The 20,465-nt window shown below is 43.2% G+C and overlaps 2 protein-coding genes, 1 long non-coding RNA gene and 1 pseudogene across 3 annotated transcripts; 3 read left to right on the forward strand and 1 right to left on the reverse strand.

The window, feature by feature from the left end:
• Positions 1-336: 336 nt before the first annotated feature.
• LOC147961384 (uncharacterized) lies at positions 337-2,129 on the forward strand. The gene is made up of 3 exons (XR_015609642.1): positions 337-509; positions 1,558-1,783; positions 1,905-2,129. It is a non-coding gene; the product is annotated as an uncharacterized LOC147961384 (long non-coding RNA).
• Positions 2,130-4,125: 1,996 nt separating this feature from the next.
• LOC147961385 (putative ubiquitin-like-specific protease 1B) lies at positions 4,126-6,042 on the forward strand. Its single transcript, XM_087537732.1, has 7 exons — positions 4,126-4,295; positions 4,417-4,594; positions 4,716-4,814; positions 4,910-5,032; positions 5,253-5,359; positions 5,476-5,548; positions 5,715-6,042. Exons 1-7 carry the CDS (start codon positions 4,180-4,182, stop codon positions 5,754-5,756), a joined length of 738 nt encoding a protein of 245 aa, XP_087393858.1. The 5' UTR covers positions 4,126-4,179; the 3' UTR covers positions 5,757-6,042.
• A 634-nt stretch (positions 6,043-6,676) lies between these two features.
• On the reverse strand, positions 6,677-10,155 carry LOC147961386 (protein FAR1-RELATED SEQUENCE 5-like). Its single transcript, XM_087533787.1, has 2 exons — positions 9,997-10,155; positions 6,677-9,277 (listed from the first exon to the last, which is right to left on the reverse strand). The coding sequence occupies exons 1-2, from the start codon at positions 10,153-10,155 to the stop codon at positions 6,677-6,679; spliced, it is 2,760 nt and encodes a 919-aa protein (XP_087389913.1).
• A 1,680-nt stretch (positions 10,156-11,835) lies between these two features.
• Positions 11,836-13,081, forward strand: LOC147961387 (putative F-box protein At4g22170; annotated as a pseudogene).
• Positions 13,082-20,465: the final 7,384 nt, after the last annotated feature.

The following is a 20,465-nucleotide window of genomic DNA, read 5'->3' on the forward strand; positions in this document are numbered from 1 at the left end:
TTGTTGTTTTCTTTTATCTCTTCTCTCCTCCCCCCCCCCCCCGTGAACATTCAAAAAAAAAGACTAGTAAAATCTGTTTAAAGAACACACTGGTAAAACAAGGCCAAATAGCATGACTTTAATTCAATTTCCAAAAGGAAAACGCTCTAAAACAGCCGGATGGACGCAGCCATCCGAGCGACCGTCTCGCGAGCCGTCGGATCACGCGGCATCAGACGGTGGAGGGGTGTTACTACCAGGGGCGTTGAAGCACGTGTCCCAGGTGTTTTTTTTGCTTCGACCCCCCACTAGCTCGCCCTCCCTTCCTGCTTCCATCGCTTTGCGATCCCCATCCTCTCTCTAGCTCGGGCGACGACGCAGGCGACTGCTAGATCCAGAATCCTGGTGGCGGCAGGGGAACTGGATGCTGCGGGGATGGCAAGGGAACCGGAGGTTCGGGCGACGGCGAGCATCGTCAGCGACGGCGCCAAGCTACATGACCCCCCTCTAGTTGCGGCGGCGGACGAGAGGTATGGTGTCCTACGGTTCGTAGCAATTTTCTCCCCGCGCTGCTTGATCTCCTTTTAGTGATTCATTTCGCGATTAATCCCAGTAGTTCACAATGTTGGATGAGTAGATCCGGGTCGAATTTCATGAGTTTTGTTCGTTCAGGGGTTTCAATTGAGCAGTTACTCCCTCTATGTCGCCAAATTCACATCCATTTCACCTAGGGGTTGGTGTGTTGATCGTTCCATGTTGTAGATAGGGTTTGGAAATGTTTGTAGTTGAGACTTTAGGGATAGGGGACAAGATTTTCAGAGAGTGGATGACTAGGTTTGTCAGTGATGTTACATTTTTGCAATGCTGCTATCTTATCAGGGCAAGTTTTTATGGTTGCATAGGTGTTCATGCTTGCTATCTGGTCAGGGCAAGTTTTTATGTTTGGGTAGGTGTTTATGCTGCTATCTGGTCAGGAATGTTTTTTATGTTGCATACGTTTTTATGCTGCTATGTGGTCAGGCAAATTTTATGCTACATTTGTTGTTTAGCCTAGGGGGTTTTCTTAGAATGAAAGTCAGTGTTTTTGGAATTGATGTATAGATACATGCTGTAAGTGTGGTTCCTTTGCTTTTTTGCTCTGACTTTACTTGCCTGTAGCTTTTACTTGCTCTGGTCGACTGTTTTTGAACCAGAGCTAGACTGCCTTACTCTACTTTTTCGGGTGGAGATGCTGCCTTCTCACATTGATAACTCTCTTCCCATTAGTTAGGAAAATACAAACTACAGTGTGTGATATTAGATACTTGATCTACAAAGCCAAATCTACTGCATCAGGAAAACTTAACTAGCTAGAGACACATCACTTATAGACTATGCCGCGACGACCATCACTTATGCTGCAAAACCAGCTCAGTTTAATAACTTTTTGAACATATGGTACTTTTTTGTTTTTGTTTCATTGTTATGATTTTTGGTAGATGTCGAGTATGCTAAAATCTGAATGACCGTCGCTTCTGTAGTAATTATGTAATGTTTTTTGTACCCCACTACATTTTTTATTCATTTTGATTTTTGCAGTTTCATGTCGGAGGAAGAAGTAATGGAGTCTGATACTGCATTCAGTCAACGCTTTGCAGCAAAACGCTTGCGTGAAGTTGCGAATACAAAGCTCAATGATAGGAAGAGGGAATACATAAAATGAAACTGGCTTTGGTGATCTCACGAGCATCTCCCCTTTCACAATACCACATGATCTGATGGAGTGGATAACTATGAATATCGACACTGACACTCGTGAGCTGAGGTATTGCACCCACCCTTTTTCTTTTCTTCCTTTTTTCCCCTGCATCATATACTTTCTGTCTTTCTCTTTAGGCCATGTTGATAGCAAGGAATTAATACAATATTTTTTGGGGGGTTTTCAGGCTGAGTCGGAATAAGGTCATTGTGTTCACTAGAGACATGGTGAAGAAGGTTTTCAACATCCCATCAGGCAACAGACCAGTTGAGCTTTTCAAGAGACACCATCATTGCGAGCTCCGCAACATTTATCACAAGAATGGCAGGGCTCCAATTGCGCATACAGTGGATGTGCTTCATCGGGCAGGGGACCATGATGGAAATACTACAAAGAGGTCATGGGTGCTCTTAGCGCTTGCAACAGTTTTAACTCCAAGCACTGGCAACATGGTGCCCCTAGAGTACTTGAAAAGCCTCGAAGATATGGACAAGGTCACTGATTTTGCTTGGGATGAGCATGTTTTAAGTGTTGCAATGAGACAGGTCAAGAAGTGTTAGGACAAGATTAAAAAACATGCTTCTACTTCATTCTGGGTTGGGGGATGCTTCCCTATGCTTGCTGTACAATTCTTTCTTTTTGGAATTTTTCTATATATCACAACATGTTTGTGTTTTTTAAAATCACAGTTTTTTTTCTTTTTTGTGCCTGATATATTATGTCTTGTCTTCCTATTCAGGTTATTTACATGGACCATTTGATATTTCCTCAAGCTGCCATCAACGAGCACCAATTGAACTATTCTCTCCCAAGGGCTTGCTTCGTGCATCAGACTGATTTTGATATTGTGTTGGAATATGATAGGAACAAGCTTTCTTTGGGCAAACCATCATTCGGGAAGTGTCGGGTAAGTTTTTTGTTTGGTTTTACTCTCCTTATCCATCTTTGCAGTATTGTTTCTTTCCCATTTTTATCTGCCCTTTTTTATTTTATGCTTGTGTACTCATGGTTTTAATACTTGTTTCTTTTTACTTTGTGTCATGTAGTTTCGCCCTTTGTCAGAGACACCTTATGCAACATTGCTTGCCCAAGGACATGAAGGCAACAACAGTGAAGTTGCTCAAGATCAGCATGTTTCGGACAACCCAGATTGCAGTGATACTCAAGATCGTGGGGATGAAAATATCAACATTGATGATAACCAAGATGACATGGCTGCGAAACAGAATCCTACAGAAGGTAGCAATCCAACAGAAGATGGCAAAAGCACCGATGGAGATGTGTGTGGTTCACTAGATGATTGGCTTCAGAACCCAACACCATTTGGGGCAGAGCTCGAGGTGAGGTTTTTTTATGTATTTATTTTTCTGTTTTTTAATTTTTTTTAAATACCTTTCTATCGCTTTTTTCTTTTTTCTAGTTCTATTATATGTTGCTTCCATACTGATGACAATTTTTTTCTATACATTTTGTCAGCTACCATCAAATCTGGCTGCAATCTACGACAAGCACACAAAACTTTTTTCTTCGGAGTTAAAAGGTGCTCTAAGCTCTTTTGGGCAAGTGTTGCAAGCAATGCATTGCAAGCGAATGGGGCACCTACTCAAAGATGTGCACGCTGCTTCGCCAAGCTCTCAGGAAGCAGCGGATGTTAGTTTTCACGTGCCACCCCCTCGCAGCAATGATGTAGACAAGTCAGATCATCATGGATGTACCAAAGAAACTTCTAGCAGGAAGGCTGCAGATGAGCCAACAACACACAAGGTGGTTGAGTCTGCTGAAGGAGCTCGAAGCAATCATGCAAGCAACAATGCTCATGAGTGTAATGGCAGCAATGTGGTTGAGAAGGGCACACGAACTAGTCCTGTTGTTAGTGACCCCCCTGCAGAGTGTTTTGAGAATGCAAAGGATAAAGTGGCTAGTTGTGAAGATATTGAGCATGGTCACCAACTCAGCCAGCGCAATCAATACATACATACTACTGTGGCTGGAGATTGGAGTGATGCGCCATCGATGTGTCTGTTCCAAGAGGGCACCGAGGAGTATGATTAGTGGATTAGTGTCCAAAGTCAAGATGGGAACTCCGATGCTCCACCCAATGGCAATGGAAACACTGCTACAACACCAAAGTCTTGTCCTGTTTTTGATGTGACTCCTCGGGCTCCAATCTCAACAGAAGCACAAGCTCCAGTGTTTGATGTGACACCAATCTCCATGGCTCCATTCTCGAGCAGGGCTGCAGGTATGCCCTACTACTAGTTTGTTTTTGAACAAATCTCTGCTCGCAACATTTTTCTAGAAAATCAATTTTTCCTTTGTTTTTGTAAGATGGACCATTGAAAACACAAGAAGAGCCAGTTGTTCTAGTTAGCAGCAGGGAACCAAGTCCGGACCTCAAGAAGGAGAAGTTGAAGAGTAAGGACGAGAAGAAGCTCAAGAGCAAGAAAAGAGTAGGGAGTCCAATGTCAGCCGGATCAAAGTACAAGAAAATCAAGACAGATTCAAAGATGGAAGCAATGTACCAGTACTATGTCATGAAGAGGTACAAGATGAAGAAGATGAAGAGAGGGGAAATTGAGTAAGTGTCATCTTTTTACTGATTTTTGCTTCCATCATGTTGTTATCTCATATTTATTACATTTTCGCCTTTGTCAAAACGCTCCACTCTAATTTTTTGTGCTCCATCCTTCTTGTTGCAGGCCTCCTTTCATTAGGATTGGTGATTTCCACATTACCTACCCCAACTTCCAGAAGTCGTTGAAGCCACGTGCTCAGATTTGTAACGAAGTCCTGTCTTTATTCATCGAAACCTTCAACATTGAACAGTTGTCGTCTTCAAAGAAGCAGAAGAAATTTGCTTTCTCTGTTTTAATGAGTGTTAGTTCATCTATTGTTGCTCCGTTTTATTGCCATCAGTTTTCTAGAGTTTTATGCCCTATTTGCAGAAGTTACCCATCATTTTTTCTCATGTCTTCTCCTTATGTCCAATGTGTTGCAGCTTCAACTCTCTGTCCACCCAGAAGTTTTTGATCCGAGTGTTTGTGCAAGAGAGCTGAGGAAGGCGTGCCAAAATTTTCAGATTTCAGGTTTCGACCTAGTAAGTCTGCTCCCAACATTTTTTTACTCAATTTTTCTATGCTCCCTATAGTTTATTCCATTTTAACATATATCTTGTCTTTACTTCTTTTCTAGCTTTTCTTCACCATCGTCCGTGATGGCCACTGGATTGTTTGTGTGGTTAACCTCTTGCACAAGGAGTTCAATATGTTTGACTCTTTGGGTGACGGGAAATTGGACGTTGCTGCAAGGAATCTGGCAAGTAACACTTTCTATATTTTTCTATGTGTAGTTTTCATTTGTTTATTAAAATGAAAAAAGAAGATCCCCCAATGAACACATGCTCAATTTTTTGTTGGGATTGAATCTGAATGTGTCTCATGTTTTAGTGGTGGTAGCATTCCCCCCCCCCCCCCATCACTTTTCATGTTTGACATAGCCACTACTTTTTTTATGCTAATGTTTCACATTTCTGTAGTTTATCAATTTCAAGAGGATTGCTACCGAAGAGTCGGATTTCACAGTGGATCTATCTTCTTTCAAAACAGACTGGCCCGTGCTTGACTACCCACAACAATCAACTCAGTAAGTCTAATCATACGCCCCATCCATAAAAGTAGTGTTTTTCGATGTCCTTTTTATGTAAAACCTTAAACCTTTTTCTCAACCCAATTTTTTTATGTATGGTGCAATGAAAACAGCTTTGATTGTGGATTGTTTTCAACAATGTACCTTGAAAATTTTGATGGCCAAATGATGAAAGATTTCAAGAAGGTAAAAATTTGATGATCTTGCTTTTTTGGTAATTTTTCATAAGTTTGCGTCTCTGATAATGTTTGGTTTATTCTTTCTCCATTTTTTCACCTTTTTAATGCAGCAAAATATGCTTGATGTGCGGAAGACCATTGCTTCGAAGTTGTTTTTCCATCCTTTGAACAAGGTCTTCCCTGCTGATGTGCATAAGGCGATCATAGCGGCTTGAAGGAAGTGACCACATCGCATTGTAGAAGGCGTTTGCAGCGGCCTTGAAGATGCAACTTTGCAATTTTGGGCAATTCATTTTGCTAGTAGTGCATCTCTGTTATCTTTGTGTGCCAAATGAGACTCCATGTAATGAAACCAGATGTTGGGCTCTTTTGGATGGCTGGAATGATTATCAGTAGTTTGTAGTAAGGAAACATATTTTTTTGTTTCGAGATTTGATGGAAGCTATAACTATGTGGTGAATTTGTAAGCAAGTTATAAATTTTTCGCTGTTTGGTGCTCAAGTTTTACAAGTTCATGGAATGCTTTTCATTTTTTTGGGTTTTCATGTGTGTTTTTCTACCATGTGCTTCCTTATGTTGTCACAAAATCAGCCACAATGTTAAGGAATCGGAATGGCTAGAGGAAGCATGTTCATGAAACATTTTTTGTACAATTTCTTTTTTTGAAGCAACAGCTTTTTGTGATAAATGTTGCTGGAAGAAGCATTCTGGGAGATTTTGCAACTAAGCAGTGAGGGCTAGAAGCATTCTCAAAAAAAATTACTTGAAATTATTTTGAGAGAATCAACACATGTTGAGAAACTCATTTTTATTTAATAACTGAAAATTATGTAACATTATTTAAAATAGATCCTTCTCAACTCACCACAAAACACAGTAAGAATGCTTCATAATTTTTTCGCCGTCACCTTTTTTTGTAGCAGCAATATGAACTTTTTGAACATACATGGTTTTTTGAGAAGTAACATGAGCAGTAACACGAGCAATATGAGCAGCAACATGAGCAGTAATATGAACCAAAACCTCTGACAAAGTGCACATAATTTTTCAGTACTTCTACCCAGTACAAATATGTGCTACTTTCGAAACTACACTTTTAAAATTGCTAATACATGAAATTCAACTACAGATGACCCTATTGAGCATGTCCCTCGACTTTTGCCATCGCAGCTTTAAAGTGAATGCATGATTGCATTGTGTGGCCTTCCTCGGAGCAAAACTGACATTTTGTTGTAAGATTAGCAGCCATCATTGCCTTGTACTCACGGAATGACTCACATGTTTTGATAGTGTGTTCTTCTTCACTGCAAAATGAACAAGTAACTTTCCTCCTAGGTTTTGGCTTGCTCGATGACTCCACGTTGTCTTCTTTCTTGCTTTCTTTCTTGGATGCTTTTTTGCTTTCTTTCTTGGCTTCTTTCTGAAGCTTCTTCTTATGCTCCTCTTCTCGCTGCTCCAACAATGTCTTTTTTCTTTTTGCTCGTTCTGTTGGTCGACCTTGCTTCGGCACACGAGCAGGATTTTGTAGCGGTGCTGATGGTTGTGGGTTTGCTCCAGTTTCATCATTAGATTCACCTGCTCGAGGGGGTTGTTGCTGCTGCACCACATCTTTCCTTGCCATTTGCTCTTTTTTCATTGAAGCAACTATGGGCCAGAGCTGCTTCATCACATCTGTCAGTAAGTTGTAAGCTGGATCAACAGAGCATGCTTCTGCTGCCAATGCATTCATGTCTCTACACAGTGAGTTGTACTTGAGAGTGTTTGTTTCTGGTAGTCCAAACTCAAGGAACCTCCCAGATGTGTCCATGTTTGTCGTAGCTGCTTCGGACCACCTTTCCAGCATGTATCTACTTGGAATTTCTTGCACATTTAGTTGTATCATCGCCCTTATGATGTGTGAGCAAAGCACACCATTCATCTCAAAGTAATGGCAGCTACATGAGTACATCCCCTCTTCTATCATAGCATGCACATGGTACAACTTTGGATTATCATACAAGTTTGAGTAAAGCTCAAACATGATACCTTCTTGCTCAAGATTAGGCACTTGGTTGATTATATAAGCTGTTGATGCTGGCACTTGCTCTTGGAACTTGCCAAAGACGCTGCGTGTGTAGAAGTTAACAGCTTGGCGCTCTATTCTGTATCGACCCCATAGGGGTGCTGTTGTCGTTTCTCCAGTGAAAGCAGCATTATCTTCACGGTCTAGCATTGTTTCTTGTAGGAGTTCATACTGCCTTACAAATGTGAAAACCGAGTTTTGTGGATGCACCAATGTCTTGAAATAAGAATTCAGCCCTTCCGATCTCCCGGTTGTGCTTGTGAAAGGGAAGAAATCATTATTGAAGTATGCAGGAGCCCATGTCTGACGGCATTCCCACATGTTTTGTAAGTGCCTATTCTCCGTGTATTCGAAGCAATGCAACATGTGTTGCCATGTTTCTTCAAATTCATCCACTGTCTCAGATTCATTGATGCATTCATAGAAAGCTTTCTCAAAAATTGAATCCCTTGTAAGCATCCTCCCAAGTTTCTCACGCGCCTTCCACTGTACATGCCACCTGCAACATCTATGGATTGTGTGAGGGAACACATCAGAAATTGCAGTTTCCATTGCTCTGCACTGGTCGGTCATAAGGTTTGTTGGGTACTCATTGTTCATCGCAAGCAACCATTGCCGAAAGACCCACTTGAAGGTTTCAGTTTGCTCATTTGGAAGCAATGCACAGCCTAGGACAATAGTCTGAAGATGGTTGTTGATGCCTACGATCGAAGCAAAAGGCATATTATATTTGTTTGTGCAAAAGGTTGTATCGAAAAAGACACAGTCCTTGTACTTGGGGTATAGTGCTCTTGTCCTTCCATCCACCCAAAACAATGCTTCTACCTCATTTGTCTCCTTATTCACTTGTGTTGCATAGAAGAACTGTGGGCTTTCAGCTTGCCGCCTCTCAAAGTATTCAATTGTCATGGCCATGTCCTGAAACGCCATGGTTTGCCGCATTTCGGACCATGCATTTGAAACATCCCTTTTGACATAACCAAGGCGCCTCTGATCACCTCCGTGACAATCTCCAAGGATTCCCATGCAATCCGAGGTTGACAAGTTGCGCTCACGCAATGTCCTTATCATTTGGAGGTCTTCTCGTGGGATTTTTCGATGAGACCGATAAAACCTAACCTTCTCTTCCTGTTGCACCAGAGCATGTGTATGGTCGTCTGTAAAGCACGTGACGGTCCATCGGTTATCTCGGAGTCCAACTATCATGTGAGCCTTGCAATCGTGACGTTGCAACCTATTCCTTTTTCTTGTGTCTGCCATGTTCATCCAAAGTCCAGGGCGTTTGCCAGTGTTGCTTGACTCTGTTGCAATACTCTCTGTAGTGCTATCAGATTCACTTTTGCTTCCATCAGTTCGTGCATGAACACACGTGAAAGTCCTGCTAATTAGCTTTGTGGATCCTCTGGCCTGGCTGTTTTTTGAAGCAGATGTTCTGATTCCAAACCCATGCCTGAAAGCATATGTGTTGTAGAATTTCCTTGCATCGTCAACTGAATCAAAGGTCATGCCCACATATGGAACAAGTGATTGCGATGATATTGCATCATCATCTGCATCATCCACATCCTGTTGGATATCACCAGCATTAATCACCCCTTCCATACTAACTCCATTTGCAGCAGAAATTCGCCCCACAACGTAGCTCTCATCATCATCACCTCCAGCACCAGCATCCTATTTTTGTTGTTGCAGAAAAAAGTTATCACAATGTCAGTAAAAAAGGTAAAAAGGTATAATATGCAAGAAAGTAGTGCTTCTAGCATAAAAGATGTATTACATCCGATTTTTGTGTTCATGTTTCCATGTTTTCACCTCATGTTACTAAACAAAATGCTTTCACATCTTTTCTACTTCAATGATCACAGTGCTACAAGCAAAGTAATCAAGTTGATAAATTTTTTGTAATACAATTTAGCTTTTTCCTACCTGATGCAACATTTCTATTTAAAAAAAATTCTAGTAAAGGAACTTTTATCCAGCATGATCGCTGTTTAAAACGATGCAACATAGTCAAAATAGCACCGGTGCTATATAATTTTCACAACATACAGATAACCCCCACCCAGCATTTTTGTTTTTGCAAATATTAAACTGAATTTTGCAAGTAGCAAATTATACACAGTCATGAATTGACTTCCTCCTGCGCATTTTTATTTGGTGCATTTTCTAAACTGAAAGTGTAAGGAGCATTTTTTCAGACTACCTCCCCCAGCACATTTTGTTTGGAGCATTTCTAAACTGAAATTGGGAGGAGTTTTTTCTGTACACACTTTAAGGAATTTTTCAGTTGGCATAAGGAGATATGCTGCAATTCATACTGCTTTTTTTCAGTTGACATAGCAGAAGTCAAAACAACCTGAATGCTTCATGCATGTGATGAGCTTGAAACTTACCAAACTTTGTGAGGAGCTTGCCCGGGAGGCTTCAGCAGAGAAGACATGAGGATCACGGAGCTCCCTTGCAGCTCCACTCCGGCGAATCGGCTCGCCGTCGAGAATCGGGGCCGATCTGGCCTTCCTGCTGCTCGATGGAGCACCGGAGCTTCGATCCATGGCGGCCGACAACATAGATCGAACTATGTGGTGAGCTGCCATGGCGCTGGAAGGTGAACAGGGGCGTTGCTCCCTCGACGGCGGCGAGGTAGAGGCATGCGGCGTCGTTTGCGGCGGTGGCAGAGTCGATGTTGCGTTGGCGGCAGCCGTGGTAGAGGCGACGCGGCGTCGGCGGCGTGGATCTCCTCCTCGCCCTGGCGTCGGACGGGCGCAGAGGAGCTACAGAGAAGGTGGGGATTATGCTTCCACGAAACGGTTGCAGCAACACGGGTAACGACAACAGGAACTGGTCGGGAGGGTGTACACGTGGCTTAAATCCGACGCCCGCGCATAATAAAATCCAACGGCTGTTTTGCGGGATGCTAACTGCGATATTAACAGGCGGATGACGCCTAGCAGCCGCCTTTCCAAAAAGGTGAGCTCGGCGAGGTGGTTAGTGTGGCTGAGTTCAATCTCATTGGACCTGTCTTCGAGTCCTACGCAAGAAAAACACAGGGGATCGTGAGATTTTGATCGTGGCGGAAAAACAGGATCGAAAGGACGGCGTGTGACTTTTATCGAGCAAAAAAGGGATCAGGAGTGGATCGTGCATGGGTCCCGCAAAACTTGCGTGCAAAAGAAAACAACAGTTCTGTTCCGAAAAAACTGGGCTATTTGCGGACGTGCGATCTGGATCGAAGGGTAACCACATCGTGCGGATTTGTGGCAGAATTCCCGCCGACCGGAAAATAGCATTATAGTATTATTATTACCCATTCTCATATAAAGATAAATCTGTTGGTTCCGTTCTGTTCAACGGAATAATGTTTTGTTTTGCTCTTTCAGTGGCTCGGTCAATCCGAACGGTAGTAGAAATCGGTTTGCCAATTTGAATTGTATACATGTTTGCTTCGTTATATACATCTGCTTACATGTTCTTTTTTCCTTAACGTGATTTTTTCACAATGGCAGGAGAACCTTATGCAAGTTCAGGCTGGTCGGACCTCCCCATCGATCTCCTCATCCAGATACTGCACCTCCTCGAGCTCCCCGAGGCCCTCGCCTTTCGTGCTGTCTGTGATTAGCTGTCGCACAACGATTAGCTGTCTGTGAAGTGTTGTTGAGGGGGGCAGTTTTTTTTTTGTTGCAAAGATGCGATTTTGCTGGCAATCAATTCTACGGATTATTATTATTATTATTATTATTATTATTATTATTATTATTATTATTATTATAAAGATGAATCTGTTGGTTTTGTTCTGTTCAACGGAACCGGGGTGTTGAGCCCTCTGTTTCTACCAAAAATGTTGATGGAATCCTCCTTGTGAAATTCCAACGACAGTAGAAAGTTTATTTTACAGTTTTGCTAAACCACATATGTGCCATAAGTATTGCACATCTAAGTCCTATATCATTGATCTTATACGAAGATTCGTTTGGATTTTTTTCTTTTTTTCTATGCTTAATTGTGTCATTTAGATGTGCAATAACTAAGGCTCAGTCAATCCCAACGATAGTAGAAATCGGTCTCCCAATTTGAATGGCAAACTTGTTCCTTGAGCTTGTTCCTTCGGTATCCGAGTGACTCCTTGTCCGACTCCTTGTCCGAGTGGGCAACGTACACGGGCTTGTTTGCTTCGCTATATACAATCTGCCTACATGTTCTTTCTTCCTAAAAGAATATAACGTGATTTTTTCACAATGGCAGGACCTTATGCAAGTTCAGGCTGGTCAGACCTCCCCGTGGATCTCCTCATCTGGATACTGCATCTCCTTGAGCTCCCCGAGGCCCTCGCCTTCCGTGCTGTCTGCTCATCTTGGCGTTCTGCATCAGCGGCCGCAGGCGGTGTCCCATATCGCCAGACGCCGTGGCTCGTGTCCTTGGCGGATGATCCTCTTCCAGCGGGGCATCAGCATCGGCATGTGCGTCGTGATTTATGTGATCCTGCTCCTACTACTGAGCTCCGCAGCCTCCTGGATCCTGATAGAACTTTTCAGATCAGCTTTCCCAGGGGACAGGCCGTGGCCTGCTGCGGCGCCTCCCATGGCTGGTTAATCATAGCGAACGAGCTCTCGGATCTCGTGCTATATGACCCCTTCACCGCGGCGTTGATCCCGCTCCCACCAGTCACCGGTTTTGCATCGTGCATCGAGGGGGTCTACGGAGACGAAGGGAAGATCGTGGGCTATCGTTACGGGTGTTACATGATAGGACGTGTTTATGATGTGCAGTCTCCCGGCGGGTATTTCTACGACAAGGTTGTGCTGTCCGGTCCTCCGTCCAGTTGTCGCGCCGTCGGTGTGGTCATCCACCTGGACGGCAAGCGGCTCTCTTTTGCAAGAATAGGAGACAACCATTGGCAACAAATTTCGGTGATCCGAAGAAGCGGGGACAGTTTTGCCGATTGCATCTACCACCGCGGAAGGTTCTATGCGGTGACAATGGAAGGGATATTGAAGTCATGGGACTTTTGTGGACCAGGCAAACCGAGGAAGAAAACGGTCATCGCCGAGGATGACGAAGACATGTTCGACGACCCAGTTATCACTAGGTATTTGCTTTCGACACCTTGGGGTCAACTCCTGCAGGTGCGTGTCTTTCTTGACACGCTCCGGGGAAACAATGTCAGGATTGAAATAGACAGGTTGGACCTCAAGAGTCAGACAAGGGTAGCACTGAGCTCAGGGACATGCGGCCTTCGTCGGACAGAATAGCCCAGGCATTTTATCCACCAAAGAATTCCCCAAACTAAGACCGGATTGTATCTATTTCACAACTCCCCGCCTCAGAGAGCGCCGCCCTTTCGAGAATCGCCATAACCAATGGAGCGGCGTGAAGGTCTATGACCTGAAAAGACAGACACTTGAGGACGCTTTCCCGTCTGGTGGAGGTCTTTACGGAACCATCTATCCATTGGAAGTCTGGTTCACGCCGAGTGTAGTCTGATAGCCGTGCTGTAACTTGTAAGTGCTATTTCGGTCATAATTAAGCAGCATCAGTCTCACTGTTGTTAAATCATTTTCAGGGTGGAAATCTGCCTCGAGTTGATGGGAGTTCCCTTTCATAAAGTGAATCATCTGTCTCCCGGATAATTTCTCATGTTTCTCTTTTGGCTGTTTTCGTGTGTTAGCATGGGAGAAGGTTGCCCGAAACAGACCTACACCGTTGCTTCGCTTTTGGTGTTGGTTTGTTATATAGTGTATATATGTTTGATTGTTTCAGAGTAAAGCGTTGCAAGATGTGCAAAATGTGAGTTCTGTGTAGAAGATCAGTGAGTTGTGTGTCACTTGTGTGAATGCTGGAGACACAAGAGTTTGTACTATTTTGTAGGAGTAGTTGTTGCACAGGTCCTAGTTCAAAACACATGTATCAGGCGACCTGAATAGAGACCTGGCTCAATGTCGCTGCCGCTGTATTTCGCAGAACCTCTGAAGTGCAACGCTTTAATTTAATTTTTATGTGTGATGTTTCTGTGGATTTTTTTGGCCCTTTTGGCGAAAAAAAAACAATATTAAATAAGTTTTGTGCCATTTTAAACTTAGATGATTGCTTGAACCCTGAAGAAACCAATATCAAATAAGTTTTGAGCATACAAAGTTGTTTCCTTGAATCATGAATCAGAATTAAATTGAAAAGGTTGAACACATGAAAGTAACACATAGGCCATGGCACACATAGCTTGCATATAAGATGCTCTAATCTCATTGAGCAGATTTTCCATATTATAGAGTAAAAGAATTTACAGAGCATAAAAAAAATTAAAACTACTAAAACGTGTAACCCAACTCCTAATATTGTTGCTTGTTTCGCAACTTCTTCTCAACCTAGGATCATTAGCATCACTTTAGATATGCGAGCTTCTCTTGGATTTGTGCATCCAAATGTCATTTTGGCATCACCGACAAAGGTTAAAAAATACAGAGCTTGTTTACTGACCAATCCAGCTAGAACGAGGAGTAATGCCTAGCTGATAAAATTAGCACTTCTTTACGGAGATAAGTTTAGCCTTAAGATAAAGCAAAAGTGGAGAAGTTAGTACAATTCCCGGTTGTTTTAGACAATATTCTTATTGCAGTAAAGTTTCAGAAAATCACTGCCCATTTCCAAATTTATATCATAACTAACCCGAATCAGTGCTCTCAAAGAATACTGTAATTCAAAAACATTTTCTTCCAAAGGTTGGCGCGCATTTATGTAGTCATGGAAATAACAATGCACAAGATACTTTGGCTGGGAACCATTTGGTATTGTAGGCAAAGCATTGTTGCCTGTTTTGTTCATAAAACTTGAGTTAGCATCACGCCACTAACAAAATTCCAAGATAGTGTCGCATCAAAAAAATCCAAGAGAGTGTTGAAACATATTATATGACTTTGCCTAATTACATTTGGATGGGAGCTTAATACACTAGTAGAAAAGAGGGCAACGGTCCAGGCCGGGTCAGCCCATTAGTCCCGGTTCAGTCTAGAACCGAGACCAATGGGGGCATTGGACCCGGTTCGTGAGCCCAGGGGGCCGGCCGGGCCACGTGGGCCATTGGTCCCGGTTCGTCTGGACCTTTTGGTCTCGGTTGGTGGGACGAACCGGGACCAATGGGCCTGGCTCCTGGCCCACCACCATTGGTCCCTGTTGGTGGCCTGAACCGGGACCAAAGGCTCCCCTTTAGTCCCGGTTCATGCCATGAACCGGGACCAATGACGTGCCTATATATACCCTCGCCCGCGAGCAGAGCACTCCAGTGCTCTGTTTTTCTCTGGCCGGCGAGGGGAGGGGTTTGTGGTGCTCTAGCTCACCTCCTATGCACATGAGGTGTTCGATGAAATGCCCGAGCCACACTAGTTAAGATTTCTCCTCTCGAAGCTCGACCTCAAAACTCCATTTTCCTCGAGATTTGTCTAGATTTAGCGGTCCGTCACGCCCCACCCCCGTCTTCATCGCCGTCGATCACCCGCGCCGATCTCATCACCGACACCACCGTGGTGAGCCTCTTGTTCTAATCTTCTTTCTGAAAGGAAAAATATTCTTACTTGTATGTTTAGATAGATACTTGTATCATTTTCTTACTTTTATTATTGCATCTTATATAGTGCGATGGTTTTGGTATCCGCCCCCGCCGGCCCTCGTCCTGTCTATGATTCGGATGTGGTATATATATTATCTTTATAACTATTGGTTCATTTATTGTTTATGAAAATTATGCGGACCAACGTGACATAGATTTTATTTACCTAGGATGTATGTGAACCAGAAATTCCAACCGACCCTATTGTCGAGAGGTTAAATTTAGTTGAAGAAGAAAACAATTTCTTGAAGGAAAAAATAAAAAAAATTGAGGAGGAGAAGATGATATTGGAGTTGCATGTTGCGGATGTCGTCGATGATCACAAGATCAAGATGGATGCAATGCGCTTGAAGATTAGAAAGATTAGAAAATATGCCATTCATACCGAGGCTTGGTATCATTATGCCGTTGGATCAATTGTTACCTTGGTTGCGATTATGATCGCGTTTGTTTTCGCATTAAAATGTTTTACATAGTTTCAATGTATGGTTTAATTAATTAGATGCTCTGGAGAGCTATATGTTGTTAGATGAGAACTATGTATGTACTTTGGTTTAATGTGATGATGAACTTCTATTAATTCGGACACTTAATTATATATAATGCACGCAGATGAACCGGCAATGGATGTACGGTGACAAACACACCTCCGAGTACATTAAGGGCGTGCATGAGTTTCTCGATGCGGCTGAGGCAAACAAGCAGAATGGTTTTATGTATTGTCCATGCACTAAATGTGGGAATACGGTGTCTTACTCTAACCGGAAAATCCTTCACACCCACCTGCTTTACAAGGGTTTCATGCCACACTATAATGTTTGGACGAGGCACGGAGAAATAGGGGTTATGCTGGAAGACGACGAAGAAGAAGAGTACGATGACAACTATGTGCCCCCTAAATACCGTGATGCTGCAACGGGGGGGAGCTGGTGAAGATCAAGAGGAACCAGACGATGTGCCCAATGATGCTGCAACGGGTGAAGCTGCTGAAGATAAAGAGGAACCAGACGATGTGCCCGATGATGATGATCTCCGCCGGGTCATTGTCGATGCAAGGACGCAATGCGAAAGTCAAAAGGAGAAGCTAAAGTTCGATCGCATGTTAGAGGATCACAAAAAAGGGTTGTACCCCAATTGCGAAGATGGCAACACAAAGCTCGGTACCGTACTGGAATTGCTGCAGTGAAAGGCAGAGAATGCTGTGCCTGACAAAGGATTTGAGAAGCTACTAAAAATATTGAAGAAGAAGCTTCCAAAGGATAACGAATTGCCCGACAGTACATACGCAGCAAAGAAGGTCGTATGCCCTCTAGGATTGGAGGTGGAGAAGATACATGCATGCCCTAATGACTGCATCCTGTACCGTGGTGCATACAAGGATCTGAACGCATGCCCGGTATGCGGTGCATTGCAGTATAAGATCAGACGAGATGACCCTGGTGATGTTCACGGCGAGCCCCACAGGAAGAGGGTTCCTGCGAAGGTGATGTGGTTGTTGGGGAACGTAGTAATTTCAAAAAAATTCCTACGCACACGCAAGATCATGGTGATGCATAGAAACGAGAGGGGAGAGTGTTGTCTACGTACCCTCGTAGACCGAAGCGGAAGCGTTATATTAACGCGGTTGATGTAGTCGTACATCTTCACGATCCGACCGATCCAAGCACCGTTACTCCGGCACCTCCGAGTTCTTGGCACACGTTCAGCTCGATGACGATTCCCGGGCTCCGATCCAGCAAAGCGTCGGGGAGGAGTTCCGTCAGCACGACGGCGTGGTGACGATCTTGATGTTCTACTGCCGTAGGGCTTCGCCTAAGCACTGCTTCAATATGACCGAGGTGGAATATGGTGGAGGGGGGCACCGCACACGGCTAAGGAACGATCACGAAGATCAACTTGTGTGTTCTAGGGTGCCCCCTGCCCCCGTATATAAAGGAGCCAAGGGGAGGGGGCGGCCGGCCAAGGAGGGCGCACCAAGGGGGAGTCCTACTCCCACCAGGAGTAGGACTCCCTTCTTTCCTAATTGGAGAAGGAGAAGGGGAAAGAGGAGGAAGAGGGAAAGGAAAGGGGGGGGGGGCGCCGCCCCCCTCTCCTTGTCCTATTCGGACTAGGGAGGGGAGGGGCGCGCGGCCACCTCTTGCCTCCTTTCCTCTTCTCCCTTAAGGCCCATTTAGGCCCAATAACCCCCCGGGGGGGTTCCGGTAACCCCCGGTACTCCGGTAAAATCCCGATTTCACCCGGAGCGATTCCGATATCCAAATATAGGCTTCCAATATATTGATCTTTATGTCTCGACCATTTCGAGACTCCTCGTCATGTCCGTGATCACATCCGGGACTCCGAACAACCTTCGGTACATCAAAATACATAAACTCATAATGAAACTGTCATCGTAACGTTAAGCGTGCGGACCCTACGGTTCGAGAACAATGTAGACATGACCGAGACACGTCTCCGGTCAATAACCCATAGCGGAACCTGGATGCTCATATTGGTTCCTACATATTCTACGAAGATCTTTATCGGTCAGACCGCATAACAACATACGTTGTTCCCTTTGTCATCGGTATGTTACTTGCCCGAGATTCGATCGTCGGTATCTCAATACCTAGTTCAATCTCGTTATCGGCAAGTCTCTTTACTCGTTCCGTAATACATCATCTCACAACTAACTCATTAGTTGCAATGCTTGCAAGGCTTATGTGATGTGCATTACCGAGAGGGCCCAGAGATACCTCTCCGACAATCGGAGTGACAAATCCTAATCTCGAAATACGCCAACCCAACATGTACCTTTGGAGACACCTGTAGAGCTCCTTTATAATCACCCAGTTACGTTGTGACGTTTGGTAGCACACAAAGTGTTCCTCCGGCAAACGGGAGTTGCATAATCTCATAGTCATAGGAACATGTATAAGTCATGAAGTAAGCAATAGCAACATACTAAACGATCGGGTGCTAAGCTAATGGAATGGGTCATGTCAATCAGATCATTCACCTAATGATGTGATCCCGTTAATCAAATAAAAACTCTTTGTCCATGGTTAGGAAACATAACCATCTTTGATTAACGAGCTAGTCAAGTAGAGGCATACTAGTGACACTCTGTTTGTCTATGTATTCACACATGTATTATGTTTCCGGTTAATACAATTCTAGCATGAATAATAAACATTTATCATGATATAAGGAAATAAATAATAACTTTATTATTGCCTCTAGGTCATATTTCCTTCAGTCGCCCACTTGCACTAGAGTCAATAATCTAGTTCACATCGCCAATTGATCTAACATCAATAGTTCACATCTTTATGTGGTTAACACCCATAGTTCACATCGATATGTGACCAACACCCAAAGGATTTACTAGAGTCAGTAATCTAGTTCACATTGCTATGTGATTAACACCCAAAGAGTACTAAGGTGTGATCATGTTTTGCTTGTGAGATAATTTTAGTCAACAGGTCTGTCATATTCAGATCCGTAAGTATTTTGTAAGTATCTATGTCAACAATGCTTTGCACGGAGCTACTCTAGCTAATTGCTCCCACTTTCAATATGTATCCAGATTGAGACTTAGAGTCATCTGGATCAGTGTCAAAAAACTTGCATCGACGTAACCCTTTACGACGAACCTTTTGTCACCTCCATAATCGAGAAACATATCCTTATTCCACTAAGGATAATTTTGACCGCTGTTCGTTGATCTACTCCTAGATCACTATTGTACTCCCTCGCTTAACACAGTGTAGGGTATACAATAGATCTGGTACACAGCATGGCATACTTTATAGAACCTATGGCTGAGGCATAGGGAATGACTTTCATTCTCTTTCTATCTTCTGTCGTGGTCGGGTTTTGAGTCTTACTCAATTTCACACCTTGTAACACAGGCAAGAACTCTTTCTTTGACTGTTCCATTTTGAACTACTTCAAAATCTTGTCAAGGTATGTACTCATTGAAAAAACTTATCAAGCGTTTTGATCTATCTCTATAGATCTTGATGCTCAATATATAAGCAGCTTCACCGAGGTCCTTCTTCGAAAAACTCCTTTCAAATACTCCTTTATGCTTTGCAGAATAATTCTACATTATTTCCGATCAACAATATGTTATTTACATATACTTATCAGAAATGCTGTAGTGCTCCCACTCACTTTCTTGTAAATACAGGCTTCACCGCAAGTCTGTATAAAACTATATGCTTTGATCAACTTATCAAAGCGTATATTCCAACACCGAGATGCTTGCACCAGTCCATAGATGGATTGCTGGAGCTTGCATATTTTGTTAACACCTTTAGGATCGACAAAACCTTCTAGTTGCATCGTATACAACTCTTATTTAATAAATCCATCAAGGAATGCAGTTTTGTTTATCCATTTTCCAGATTTCATAAAATGCGGCAATTGTTAACATGATTCAGACAGACTTAAGCATATATACGAGTGAGAAACTCTCATCGTAGTCAACATCTTGAGCTTGTCGAAAACCTTTTGCGACAATTCTAGCTTTGTAGATAGTAACACTACTATCAGCGTCCGTCTTCCTCTTGAAGATCCATTTAATTTCAATGGCTCGCCGATCATTGGGCAAGTCAACCAAAGTCCATACTTTGTTCTCATACATGGATCCTATCTCAGATTTCATGGCCTTAAACCATTTTGCGGAATTTGGGCTTATCATCGCTTCCTCATAGTTCGTAGGTTCGTCATGGTCAAGTAACATGACCTCCAGAACAGGATTACCGTACCACTCTGGTGCGGATCTCACTCTGGTTTACCTATGAGGTTCGGTAGTAACTTGATCTGAAGTTACACGATCATCATCATTAGCTTCCTCACTAATTGGTGTAGTAGTCACAGGAACAGATTTCTGTGATGAACTACTTTCCAATAAGGGAGCAGGTACAGTTACTTCATCAATTTCTACTTTCCTCCCACTCACTTCTTTCGAGACAAACTCCTTCTCTGGAAAGGATCCATTCTCAGCAACGAATATCTTTCCTTCGGATCTGTGATAGAAGGTGTACCCAACTGTCTCTTTTGGGTATCCTATGAAGACACATTTCTCTGATTTGGGTTTGAGCTTATTAGGATGAAATTTTTTCACATAAGCATCACAGCCCCAAACTTTAAGAAACGACAACTTTGGTTTCTTGCTAAACCACAGTTCATATAATGTCGTCTCAACGGATTTAGATGGTGCCCTATTTAACGTGAATGCAGCTGTCTCTAATGCATAACCCCAGAACGATAGTGGCAAAT

Source organism: Triticum urartu, chromosome 7A (assembly GCF_056163025.1).
Source record: "Triticum urartu cultivar PI428250 chromosome 7A, HENAU_Tu73, whole genome shotgun sequence".
Classification (NCBI taxonomy): Eukaryota; Viridiplantae; Streptophyta; class Magnoliopsida; order Poales; family Poaceae; genus Triticum; species Triticum urartu.

Excerpts from the sequence above, each read along its gene's own strand:
- LOC147961385 (XM_087537732.1), top strand. The coding sequence starts at position 4,180 with ATGTCAGCCGGATCAAAGTACAAGAAAATCAAGACAGATTCAAAGATG. Across the intron at positions 5,033-5,252 it reads ACGTTGCTGCAAGGAATCTG|TTTATCAATTTCAAGAGGAT; the intron begins GCAAGTAACACT and ends ACATTTCTGTAG. Across the intron at positions 5,360-5,475 it reads TACCCACAACAATCAACTCA|CTTTGATTGTGGATTGTTTT; the intron begins GTAAGTCTAATC and ends CAATGAAAACAG.
- LOC147961386 (XM_087533787.1), bottom strand. The coding sequence starts at position 10,155 with ATGGATCGAAGCTCCGGTGCTCCATCGAGCAGCAGGAAGGCCAGATCG. Across the intron at positions 9,278-9,996 it reads CAAGCTCCTCACAAAGTTTG|GATGCTGGTGCTGGAGGTGA; the intron begins GTAAGTTTCAAG and ends CAACAAAAATAG.